The following is an 11673-nucleotide window of genomic DNA, read 5'->3' as shown; positions in this document are numbered from 1 at the left end:
ATTGCAGTTAAGCTCATTATATTTATGTTCCGGGAGTACTAAATTCCCATTTCCCTGTTTTCACAATCGCTCCACAACAAATATGTAAACTAGTCAACTAATTACGTGCAGTTCAATTAGCCCATGACAATAATTAAATCAAATAATCATGGCTAATCAAGCTGTAAATTGGACAAATCACTGATTAATCGATCATCGAATGGCATAAACAGATCAGGGGGATCAGTGTCTGTCACTCAGCGGAACTGAAGAATTGGATTTGTCGATAGTCGACCGCATGAGGTCATAATACGACCGCATGATGGACTAGAACGGAGTGAAGCCTGAAGTCTGCCAGTGTTTTGCAATGATTCTTCAGTCCTCATCAGTTTTTCGATGCTCGTCGAACTAATAAGACGCACTGTCGTTTCTCCAAGACAAAAATTGTGATAAAATTAAAGTTTTGTCAATTTTAAACTCCACGAAAAGAAAACAAATTGACGATTGATTGAGTCAAAGTGATCAATAAATCCACTATTTTTTAATTCACTCATCTCAACTATTGTCACAACTATTGACTTCTGTATTTTCTCTTCATCCTGAGCTTCTGACAAATTTTATTAATCATTGTAATTGGCTTCGAAATTTAATTCAAGCTCAGTCGAATGGATTAGCGAGTGATAGTAATTATCGAACCATCGAATTTCATGTGTTTACGAATGCAGCGGTTAAATTAGTGAAGATATATCAAACGTAAACCAGAGAGAATAATGTGCGGTCATTAGTTGAGAATAAAATGATTAAATTCTAAAAAATGATCGCACCCGAGGCTGTCATTCATTTGATTGGAGACATCAAGGGAAAAACAGATTGAATGTTGATTCAGATATATTTGTTCAGGGGCAAAACTTGGTAATTAGTTAATAATTTAATATTCGTTCATCCATTTTTGATGACTGAGAACATTTTCATGATTTATTTGCATATGAAAATGAAATGAAATTGAATCAGGTTAATTGAGATAGAGCAGAATTCATAAATATTTCGGAATTATCTGGGACATTGTTGAAACAACTGTTCACATTGATCAACTTCAATTAGAGAATTGTAATAATTATCGAATGACTAAATTGCTCACGTTAACAAACAAAGTGGTTAAATATAAAATAACAACCTGAGGCCCTGATATCGAAAATTGAATAACTGTTCCGTGAAATTGCAGAGTTAATGAGAATTTTCAAATGAAACAACAATCATTACTTTAATCATACGCAGATTCTATGACAATGGACAATTAATTGATCGATTCGCGACAATTGTCCCCAGGTCTCAAATAAACGGAAAAAATGCCAATCATCTTCATTGGTCGATATAATCCAGACGTGCTGACAAGTCGAATCATTACATTAGTAAAAATAGCTCACTACTGCCAATGAACATCAGAATAATTCACAGTACCTGACCCCCTTCCAAGGTATAACAATCAAAGTGACGGTTTCCTTCGTAATATGTTTGACGACGAGATAGTGGTAATCGATGACGGCAACGAGCACAGACAAGCTGATGGGAATTTTCAATGGCCCATTGCTAATCTCGGGTGCAAAGTTCAGAGCAAATGGAAGCAAAAACTCCCGACGTGCACAAATATAGAGCATCATAAAATATCCACTGAAACTCGGTGTAATCGTAGTTCTTGTTTTCAAAATGACCTGAGAAGTTTGTGCCTGAGAGCTGAAGGAATAAGTGAAGACGATAAGTGCATTTGTACGAGGCTTTGGCCGACTACGAGGAAGTCTGATACATCGGTTACGATGGAGGACATTGAGCTTGAATCCCTGGTGAATCCGAATGACCTGGATCATGGAGTTATTGAGGACGATGTAATTGAATCTTCATCGAACTGGGGAACATCCTTCTCACATTGCTCGGGGGATGACTCGGCTGGAGAGAGATCCGCATTTTGTTACACCCCGGAGAGGCTTGTCAGGGCCAGGGAGTACAGAATTTTAACTCCATCGCCGAAGTATTTTTTTGACAGTTGGGCAGACACCGGGATGATGGTCTCGACGTTCAGGGAGACACGTTCGAAGATGCCGAAGTTCAGGAGAAAGCTGGAGAGTCTTATTGATTCGACGAAAATGGGTGATTAATATTTTTTTTGACAACAGTGATTAGCAAATAATATTACATTTCCCGATGGAATTTGATCTTAATGGAAATTTTCATTGATTCGTGTAGATTCTATACACGAAAAGACATATTTTTGAATACTTACGAATTTACCCTGTAATTCCGGAGGGAATGATAGTTGAAGAAAATGTCACGCATTTTTTTCAGTCAGATCAGTAATTTTTACGTAATTTTTTTTCTGAACAATTATGATGACACGTGATAGTTTAATAATTAAATCTAGGAGATTTTGTTGCACCACCAATAACGATCCATTACCACATTATAATGTTAGACTCCTTACATCTATTAATCAATTAATTAACTTATCAATATAAAAATCTGTTTTGGTGAAGTTTCAAGATGATGGGAGAATCCCAGCTATTAAAATAAAATAAATATTATATGCAAATTGCAAAACAATTTCAATGATAATTCAATCATAATCAGAATACTCGATTCCAGGAGCTTCGCAATTAGAAGCCCTCCTGGACTCAACCGCTCCGGAAGTTCGAGTTCCCCTGTCGATTCGTCGATCACGTCGTCATCGAAACTATCAAATAAACAAGACCTTTCAGGAGGTGTCTCCTTCGAAAGAGCTTCTGGAAATCGCCAATCAGGAGAGTCCCATTCGTTGTGAGACACCCGAGCCCGCAAGCAGCAACTCCTCTACTTGTGGGTGCTTGTGCAATAGTTGGGAGGACCGCGAAAAATCATCCCGATCGGTAGACGATACTTCTGGGATACAAAGCAACACGTGGAGTGAAAGTGGCTCTGGCTTTGGGACACCGGTTTGTTTATCTATTGACTTAGGAACGGGTTCCAGGGTCTCCCAGTGCCAGGTAAAAAACCAAACTATTTTTGACTCGTATTGGCTTTTGATTTTTTAAATTTTGATTCGAAATATTTCACTTTTTTATTCAATTTGATTATTCTTTCTTTTGCTTTCAATTAAATTTTCATTAATTAATTTTTTCGCACTAATCCGGATCGTCTCAGAGTAATTTTAAAGGGTTAATGCCGATACTGTCTTACAACAATTTATAATTCTGACGTCAAAAAATAATTTGTGGATTTCAAGAGCTTGAAAATATTGCATAATTTTAGGAACATTTTCGCAACAATTTGCTTTGACTAGTATTTCAAAAATAATTTTTTTTCCTGACTTCTATGATAAAAGAATAATATACACTATTAATTCATAATTATCTACATTATTTAAATAGTAATACATTATTAATAAAATGTAAGAATATAATCATCATTTTTTAAATCATCCTTTTCAATCTTTTATCATTCTCAATCAAACCAGAGTCAGTCCCGGATGATCAACCAGGTAGTCACCCTCCTTGAGGGTCTCCGACCGACGTCCCTCCACCCGCCACAAGTCAACGACCTAATTCAAGACAGATTCGGCCAGAGTTCATCGAGTCACGACTACTTGACGCGTCTTGCATTATCAATCGAAGACGAATCAGACCCAAAACACCCGAGAACCACCGAAGAAGAGCTCAACGAGCTCCGTGATCGTGTACACCAGCTCCAGGAGAACAGTAGATGCATGTACAGAGACCTCGGCCTCCTTCGAATGGACTTTCAGTGTGAAGAAAGAAAACTTGATAATTTACAAAATGAGACTTCGAGATTTCATCGGGATATGGACGAACTCCGTTATCTCGATGATCTACTGAATTTGTTGCGTGGGGAACTGGCGAGAATATCGAGGCGAAATTGGCCCTTCATTCTTGGTCACGATGATTACGACACCGAGGAAATTAATCTGGTGGTGTAATCAAGATTAATATTGGCGTGGAGAATATTTTGGGAAGGTCCGATCATCGCATGTTGATAAAAAAAAGGTTAAATCATTGATTTGTGGGTAAATTATTGAAATGAATTATGGAAGTCGTGAAAGAAGGAGAATTAAGTCGTTGTTTAATTTTTTTAATTTAAAATATGAATTAAGTTTTTTAATTGACAAGTTTGAGAATTCGTAGCAGCAGATAAAATTATTGTGATGGCTATTTCCTAATAAAATTATTGATAGTATTGACGTTATCGATAATAAAAAAATATTGTGAATTGTGATTTAACAAGTGCCAATTTTTTTCCACAGCTTCAGTAGATAAATCAGGAATTTTTTATGCTTAAAAACGAAAAAAGTAAGTCAATGGGGTCTGCAGGTGTTTTTTATAGTTGAAAAAAATTTAAGAGCTCTAATCAATAATTCTTGTAAAAAAAATACAGACTGACGAATAAATAATTGAATAGGTAGGACTTCGGAATGAAAAATTGAAGGTGTACCATTTGATGGACTTATTCTCTGGCCTTTGCAAGACAGTGTTATATTTATTAGAAAGAAATAAATGCGTCATTTACAATTGCGACTGAGTACTATCGGCTTCTATGCTTTGGACTTAAAATGACATGCAGTTAAAATAAGTTATCTTCATGAGTTTTGGAGGCATTTTTTAAGTGTCTAGAAGTGAGTTTGAAATTTGAATAATCGAATTCTCCCCATTTTCATCATGCTACCTTCGACGCTCACCCTTTGTTGTCTTACGCTTCTCTTTCTTCTCCTCCTTCATTTGTTTTTGCTTCTCCCTGCAAAAAAATGCATTGAATATGAAGAACAAACATGTCTGCTTCATATTATTTCCTTCAAAAATTTACCAAGATTATTCCTATTAATTAAATCTGTATAAATTACAATTGTAGATTTAAAAGTTTTTATGAAAAAAATTAATCTCCAATTTTTCTTTTAGATATTCAAAATATTATTTAACGATTCGACCTGCCTAGACTGATACAACTACTGCAAAATCATCAGAAAAATAAATACACTATTTGGAGATCTTTAAGAAGACATGAAAGTGACAATCAAAGTAGATATTAAACTCGCTTTTTTAATCGTGAGATTATTATCTAGCAAAGCCTAATTTTTTGCCCTATCGAATCAACATAACTAACGGTGTATTAAATTCGCTTCATCTGAATAGTTGACTAACTACGAGAAATTATGACAATGAAGGACAATCTAATTAATTCAATTACAAGAAAACCTACCGATCTTCTTTATCTTTTTCCTTCTTCTTCTGGCTATCGAGTTTAGCTTTTTCCCTCATCTCCCGTTGCTGTTGAAGAATATTAGCAGCATTGGTGTTCCTCTCAATTCCACATTCAGGCTTGGAAGCCACCCCATCCTCATCCCCATCGCCCTCCTCCTCTTCGCCATCAGACATCTGTGAATACTGAGACAGAATGGCCTCTCGAATTCTCAATTCCTCAGCCGTGTAACTTCGCTGAGTCGTCGTAGGCAGACTCTGTGACTCCATCATCCTGGCCAACCTAACATCGACGTCCTCAGCAGGCTCAGATGCCTCAGCCTCCTTCTCCTTTGGGAACAGCTTCGTGTAGGCAACAAGTATGCTCGCCACATGCTCACTGATGTTGTCCTCCTAAAAGCAACAAAACAAAATGTAAAAATGACTGAATGACCATACGAAAATCTTCTTTCCCTCTTGCACAACTGAGTTAATTATTTTATTTCAAGTCTATTGTGTCTGACAGTTAAATTTTGTTCCTTAATCGATGCTCATTGTCAAACTCATCGTCAACTTAACGCCGAGAGAGCATTCTAACCTCACAATCCTGACGGTCCTCACCGTTATCCCCGAAATAACACCCTCGAGTGCCTCTGATTTTTCATCCTCCGTTTCATTACCGTCTAGTATAGCTCTTATATAATTTCCGTAAACGATTTCATCGGTATTAAGTGATTTTAATTTATCGGTTAACCAGGAACTGAATGTGTCACTCGTATCCGCCATAATGGAGTGCAGCGACCAATTGCAATATCAATAGCATTAGCAAGGGCATTGTTTGCTGAGAATTTATTTTTGGAGCTGTTGGAGAATTGCGTTATTATTGATGACCACGAGATATCGCAGGGCTCGGGCTCACGACGCATGCGCGACGACTTGACAATTTGAATTATTTTGTTACAAAACCAAATTTTCACTTTAAAATAAAATATTTTGGTTACATATAAGCTCAAACAACAATATTTCAAATCACTTTGTGATTAAATTTCGGATTATCATCGCCACTGATGCCAAACGTCATAATATTTTGTTAAATCATGTCCTGACCCTTCATTTACAACAATTTATTTAATTATTCAATTCCCAAATTACAGAAATTTTATGAGGAGGGAACAGATTTTTTGTTGGTCATTTCAATTGTCGAATGCCTATTCTTTTATCTTTCTCGTCTTCGTATGTAGAGATAGTCGACAGGCGATTCTTTTTCCCAAAATTAATTAATTCTATCGTTTATACAAAGTCTAAAGCTGTTGGTACTAATGTTAAAATGTTTTGTAAGTTTCTCATTTATTTTCAACTAAATAATGTAAGTAAAGATCTCTGTACCACCGGCAGAACTCTTATGCCGAATTTCAATTTCGATGGTGCCGCTATCTGACGGTCGTTTCCGGAAGTATTTTGTCTCGCGAGTCCGGGAAAAATAATGAAAAAATTCCCTCTGAAATATGTTTTGAAATTTCAACGAAAAAACCGCCTGAATAAACCCCTTCCCTTTCGGAATTTTTACACGTACCCGCGCCCCTCCTCCTTTTTTTGTATATGAACGAAGAAGGGAGTCCCCCCCGTCGCAACAAGACACACACGCTGTGCAGGCGTTGTGGCAGATCGTCTTATCACATTCAAAAGTCACAATGTGCACAGTGTGGATACCCAGCTAAGAAAATGCATTCCTGTAAGTTTCTGAAATAAAAAAAAATCCTTAAACACTAGTACAGAGAAGTGACAAATAGATTCAGTTTGATTGGTTTTGAGAGGAGAATGCATTGTAATTTTGATTATTTTTGTCAGACAACTGGCCCATCAAAGCCAAGAGGAGGAAGACCACTGGCACTGGATGTATGCGTCATCTTAAGATCGTTCGTCGCAACTTCAAGTGAGTATCTATTATTTTCTTCATCCTCGACCCAAAAGTGCGGTCTTCCCGGCGCAATTTTGCTCCGGGAACAATGTCTTTTGTGGCGCACGTTATTCATATGTTTTCTCTCCAGGCGTGGACTGTACACAAATGTGACAGGTTATCGGTGCTGTGATTTTACAAGTTTGAAAGTTTGGTGGAACGATAATTAGTTTAAAAAAATTCGTTTCTCGGATTTTTTTGATCATTCTACCATTCTACCTTCGACGTCTGGGAAAATAATAAGCAATCAAGTTTATAATAATCAGCTTGAAACGAGTTTAGCCTTGAACAGGCATTATTTAAGATTAGAGGACTGTACTTTCAACCATTGTACCTTTAATATTTCTCGATGTGATTGTGATAAGGAGAATAATTCGCAAAATAAATGAAAAAATCATACATATTTATAAATAGTCATTTTCTGGATTTCCCTTTTTCTGCAGCAATTATATGATTTTTTTTTAATGCAGTTCTCACTTTTCGCCCGCCCCGACCAGCAAAACCTCGGCTTCGCCTCGGTTTTGCACAAGTCGTGCGGGCCCCCATGTAACTGGCGAGAGAATGTTGTTGTCAATATCGAAATAGAAAAAATCTAGTGTTCGTGAGGTATGATTATATGGTATAGCCGTACACATGAACATCCCGCACAGGCGCTCAATCAATAACAAAAGCCAAACGACGAATTTACAAATATACTATTTCAGTTGATTGTGTTACCACTCATTAAATATTAAGATATTTCTGGTCTACCGCACTTTCGGGTGGGGGTAAAGAAAAATAGTATACGACACACGGCCAGGAAGTCGGATTCACTGGCGTGCGTGATATGAGGGCCGAGGCGCACGCCAGGAAATCCAACTTTCTGGCCTTGTGTCGTAATATACTATTTATGCTTGGAAAAAAAATAAATAACGCTCAGCAGCTCCTACAGTATTGGGGGGAATTCATGGCTGAGGATCAAATAGGTTGGGTTGAAATGAAACGTCCAGAATTCATTAACTTGTTGTTTATCAAATCCGATCACCCTTCTTCGTTTTCAGTTCAGACAGTAGATTAATTGTGTTACTATTATCATTGTAGAAATGGAGTCAGGGAGGGACTTCCAAAACCGAAAGCAGTCGCCACCAAATAAATGATTCTATAATGACCATCTGTTTCACTCCAATAAAGATCATGAAATTTTGTAAAGCAATATCGTAATTATTCATTCATCACGTTTCTGATTAGAAATATTTGAACAAAGTAAGATACTCAGCATAAATTTGAGTAAATCATTTAACACCGAATAATAATGAGCTGATAATTGTCGATTACGTCGTGGAGATTCCTGATAGGGCTAGTCAAGAGGCTGATCAATAGAAAATCATTTCTATGAACGACTGCCGATTCGATATCCCTGCAACCCCACTTGTCACTATCCCACTCGAGGTACGTCTTCGAATTCCTCCGGCACGCCAACAATATTCACAATCCAATTGAAATATTTAAATACATCCGTTAGAATATAATAGTCTCGGTTGTCTGGTGTTGCTGACATTATTCCACTAAGTCTGTCGTTGAATATGAAAGCGGAACCGCTGTCACCCTATTTCAAAAAGATTTATCAGATAAGGATTTTTTGCGATAAAGTACTGAGGTTTTATATTAATTTCGTTCTTTTGTCCTTATGCAACAAATATCTGAAAAAACTTGGGACAATATAGGAGTCAATTTTATCAATACATTGAAAAAGAGAGATGTTGTAGGTGTGTACTTACCTGTGTCGAATTAACGGTTTCATTCCGGACACAAATTACATCTTCTTCTGGCCAATTTGTGCACGGTACGACCTTAAACGTGGCTTTTTTCATCGTTCCGTGTGAATTGGGATCTGAAGATGTGGGTCCGGCTCCAAGCAGAATACCTTCGTCATCGAACTCGGGGGAAAAGCATGGTAACTTAATAATTTGTTGTGTAGGCCCTAGCTCTACAACTTTGTTTAACTGGAAGAATAAGGGCGTCTTTAGTCATCAAACCTGAGTTGATAACTTGCCTCATTGTCAATTTCCAAGCTGTGAAGGGTTCACGTACCTCGAGAATGGCTATATCGAAACTTGAGTATGGATTTAATTCTATCTGAATGCTGTAGTATTCGTGCCTATATATTCGTTTAACAAAGTAGTCGTTGCCACGCTGACGAACATTAGCAACCCCTGCTCTGACTCTGATCTGGTGCGGGCCCGCGTAGTAAGGGGATATCCTAACTGTTTTGTTGTAGTAGACGGTACAGTGTGCAGCAGTCAGTACATGAGTTAGGGTAATGAGCGATCCGCTACAGAAGTACACGTTCGGGGATCCATTTATCTTGTACGCGGAATGGACGAAGACATTTGATGGAAATTCTTCAATTAGGGCGTCTTCCGCATTAATCATTCTTTCTGGTCGTTGTGCCTCAGCATCTTTTTAGGGATAAAGGTTCATGAAAATCTATCTTATGTTTTTTTGCAGTTTTATGTCAACACCTTGCATTCTGCAATCTAATAAATTGCAGCCTAATTGCAAAATAGAAGACTAACAGTTTTTAAACTTTACCTTTAACAGCATCGGAGAATATAAAACAGATGTAGATCAGAAAAATTGTATTCAATTTTGCAAAAAACATGTTGGTCGGTGTGATAGGCAACATACTGAATAATGGATTACTAAAAGCCAGTTTTATATATCATTAGATGCCAGTGACATAAGGCGAGAATTATGTTGTAAAGTTTAGAAGTTTCAATATCTTTTGAAGTTTGTCAAAAAATTCAGTACAATAAAGTTGACCATCGTCAGCGATAACACGTGTTTACGAATGAAGAATGTTTATATTGAGAATAAATTCGGGAGATAGTTATTTTTTTTTTTGTAAATAAAAATTAATACTACAATATTTTTACTTTTGAAGTCTAGTTTAGTATATATCTAATGGCCCTGGCCAGATAAGATAGTCTATATTCCTCGAACTGCATATTTTTTCGATTTATGATCGCACGTAAAAGAGAACATAATATTTTCTGAAGGTTAAAATATCTGTTGAATGTGTGAGATTAATGAACAATGAATGAGTGAACTCTTTGTTATTTTGGATATTTGTGCACGTGTGAAAGAATATGACTCTAGTGGACGTTAAGATTTGTTTAGACGCTAAGACCTTAATGTATTTTATGGGTTTGTTTAATATAAGGGATGCAAGGAAAAGAAGACGTGTGTCTCGAACTTGAGAGATTTATGATAGTTGTGTTTCGAGTTTTGAGGATTTTTTCTATAGCATAATGGTGAGTGTTGTCCGGCCATGTGGGGTCACTCATGGGACAGACCCTGCATTGTTGAAGGACTCAGGGAGGAAAACTAATGATAAAAAAACGAAGAAAAAGGCAGTGCGTTTTCGGGTGTGAGCTGCGGTATGAGTTTAGTGTTTAGTTTAAGTTGTGACCTGACCGCGGACGCGTGAGGATACTCTTCTCATCCTCCTAATATAATTTTGTCTGTACAATATTCTGTAACCTTCGTAAAATAAACTAATCATAATCCTTTCATTTGATGTTGATCCTACATATCTAACACATAACTTCCAATGATGTTTCGACCAATTTGGTGACTGATAGTGAATTGATAGGGGGTATAAAAGAATCAATCATAACTTTTGATGTCTGGCTTCGTTAAAAAGCAGAATTTTTCCATTAAAAAAATCCACTTTTCCCGATTAATCACAGTCATCAGTAAATATTTTCTGAACCATGTGATGTAAATCACTTTTCATGCTGACCTAAAACACAGGGAAGTATATTCATGAATTTTGTTTTGTGTTTCCAATTGAATAGAAATAAAACATAACACGTTCACCTGAAAATTATATTATTGTGAATGCGCAACTGCTCGTGGGATTATTTTGTCTCTTCCGCGCTCCAGGACGAGGAAATCGGTGGGTGACTAATTAGTGGTAATAATGATGGGCCTCATGATGGTGTTATGGTGAGGAATGATCTAATGATGAGGAATATTTAAGAACAGGTGGCGATGAGGTGACAAGCAATTGTGGTTCACTTCCTACTTTTGTCGCCTACTGATGAGGGAATACAATTTTTTCGGCGTGAAACACATAATCATTTCAGAGAAATTATGACGGCAAAGACGAGATCTGAATCGAATTAATGTCGGTGCTTTTCTAAGAACTACTTATGTCAAAGTGCATTGCTATTTACGAAAGCACAAGCACGTGAATTACGTTAGCCACATAAGCCATCGGCTAAGTTCATGTGTAAAACTTTTTCCTGATTGGTCAATGTATCCGAAGCGGGAAATTTAAATGGGGCGCACATTCGGTCTTGTCCCACATACGATAAGAATTTTTCCTGATAACTCGCAGCCAGCGATTACCTACTATCAGCCATCGGGCCTAGACTATTGGCGAGGATTCTGAACCATAGTAAGGTATGATTTAGGGGGTATTGTCACTCTTTGCTGTCGTCGACAAGAAAACAGGTGACAAGTACCTAAGGAGAAGAC

General features: G+C 37.2%; 3 protein-coding genes across 6 annotated transcripts; 1 reads left to right on the top strand and 2 right to left on the bottom strand.

Moving 5' to 3' along the window:
* Window positions 1–297: 297 nt before the first annotated feature.
* LOC135161102 (uncharacterized) lies at window positions 298–4236 on the top strand. 4 transcript variants are annotated; one of them, XM_064118391.1, is made up of 4 exons: window positions 298–497; window positions 1306–2121; window positions 2599–2990; window positions 3461–4236. In XM_064118391.1, exons 2-4 carry the CDS (start codon window positions 1488–1490, stop codon window positions 3938–3940), a joined length of 1506 nt encoding a protein of 501 aa, XP_063974461.1. In that variant the 5' UTR covers window positions 298–497; window positions 1306–1487; the 3' UTR covers window positions 3941–4236. The 4 variants fall into 4 exon arrangements, with proteins under 4 accessions (XP_063974461.1, XP_063974459.1, XP_063974460.1 ...); XM_064118389.1 differs by having other exon boundaries at window positions 298–891; XM_064118392.1 differs by having other exon boundaries at window positions 305–891; window positions 2614–2990.
* Window positions 4237–4454: 218 nt separating this feature from the next.
* Window positions 4455–6019, bottom strand: LOC135161106 (coiled-coil domain-containing protein 43). The gene is made up of 3 exons (XM_064118397.1): window positions 5814–6019; window positions 5215–5606; window positions 4455–4752 (listed from the first exon to the last, which is right to left on the bottom strand). Exons 1-3 carry the CDS (start codon window positions 5976–5978, stop codon window positions 4680–4682), a joined length of 630 nt encoding a protein of 209 aa, XP_063974467.1. The 5' UTR covers window positions 5979–6019; the 3' UTR covers window positions 4455–4679.
* Window positions 6020–8140: 2121 nt separating this feature from the next.
* On the bottom strand, window positions 8141–9849 carry LOC135161289 (trypsin-like). Its single transcript, XM_064118724.1, has 4 exons — window positions 9721–9849; window positions 9220–9587; window positions 8907–9131; window positions 8141–8734 (listed from the first exon to the last, which is right to left on the bottom strand). The coding sequence occupies exons 1-4, from the start codon at window positions 9812–9814 to the stop codon at window positions 8564–8566; spliced, it is 858 nt and encodes a 285-aa protein (XP_063974794.1). The 5' UTR covers window positions 9815–9849; the 3' UTR covers window positions 8141–8563.
* Window positions 9850–11673: the final 1824 nt, after the last annotated feature.

This window comes from Diachasmimorpha longicaudata, chromosome 4, assembly GCF_034640455.1.
Source record: "Diachasmimorpha longicaudata isolate KC_UGA_2023 chromosome 4, iyDiaLong2, whole genome shotgun sequence".
NCBI lineage: Eukaryota > Metazoa > Arthropoda > Insecta > Hymenoptera > Braconidae > Diachasmimorpha > Diachasmimorpha longicaudata.
The sequence above is the reverse complement of the archived record's forward strand: the minus strand, read 5'-3'. Positions and strand labels throughout refer to the sequence as shown.

Bases quoted from the DNA above. Each gene is read 5' to 3' on its own strand.
- LOC135161102 (XM_064118391.1), top strand. From the start codon at position 1,488: ATGTTTGACGACGAGATAGTGGTAATCGATGACGGCAACGAGCACAGA. The intron at 2,122-2,598 runs GTGATTAATATT...AATCATAATCAG, and splicing joins TATTGATTCGACGAAAATGG to AATACTCGATTCCAGGAGCT. The intron at 2,991-3,460 runs GTAAAAAACCAA...CAATCAAACCAG, and splicing joins CCAGGGTCTCCCAGTGCCAG to AGTCAGTCCCGGATGATCAA.
- LOC135161106 (XM_064118397.1), bottom strand. From the start codon at position 5,978: ATGGCGGATACGAGTGACACATTCAGTTCCTGGTTAACCGATAAATTA. The intron at 5,607-5,813 runs GTGAGGACCGTC...TGTTGCTTTTAG, and splicing joins GTGTTATTTCGGGGATAACG to GAGGACAACATCAGTGAGCA. The intron at 4,753-5,214 runs GTAGGTTTTCTT...ATTTTTTTGCAG, and splicing joins GAAAAAGATAAAGAAGATCG to GGAGAAGCAAAAACAAATGA.
- LOC135161289 (XM_064118724.1), bottom strand. From the start codon at position 9,814: ATGTTGCCTATCACACCGACCAACATGTTTTTTGCAAAATTGAATACA. The intron at 9,132-9,219 runs GTACGTGAACCC...TTATTCTTCCAG, and splicing joins TCGATATAGCCATTCTCGAG to TTAAACAAAGTTGTAGAGCT. The intron at 8,735-8,906 runs GTAAGTACACAC...TTTTTGAAATAG, and splicing joins AAACCGTTAATTCGACACAG to GGTGACAGCGGTTCCGCTTT.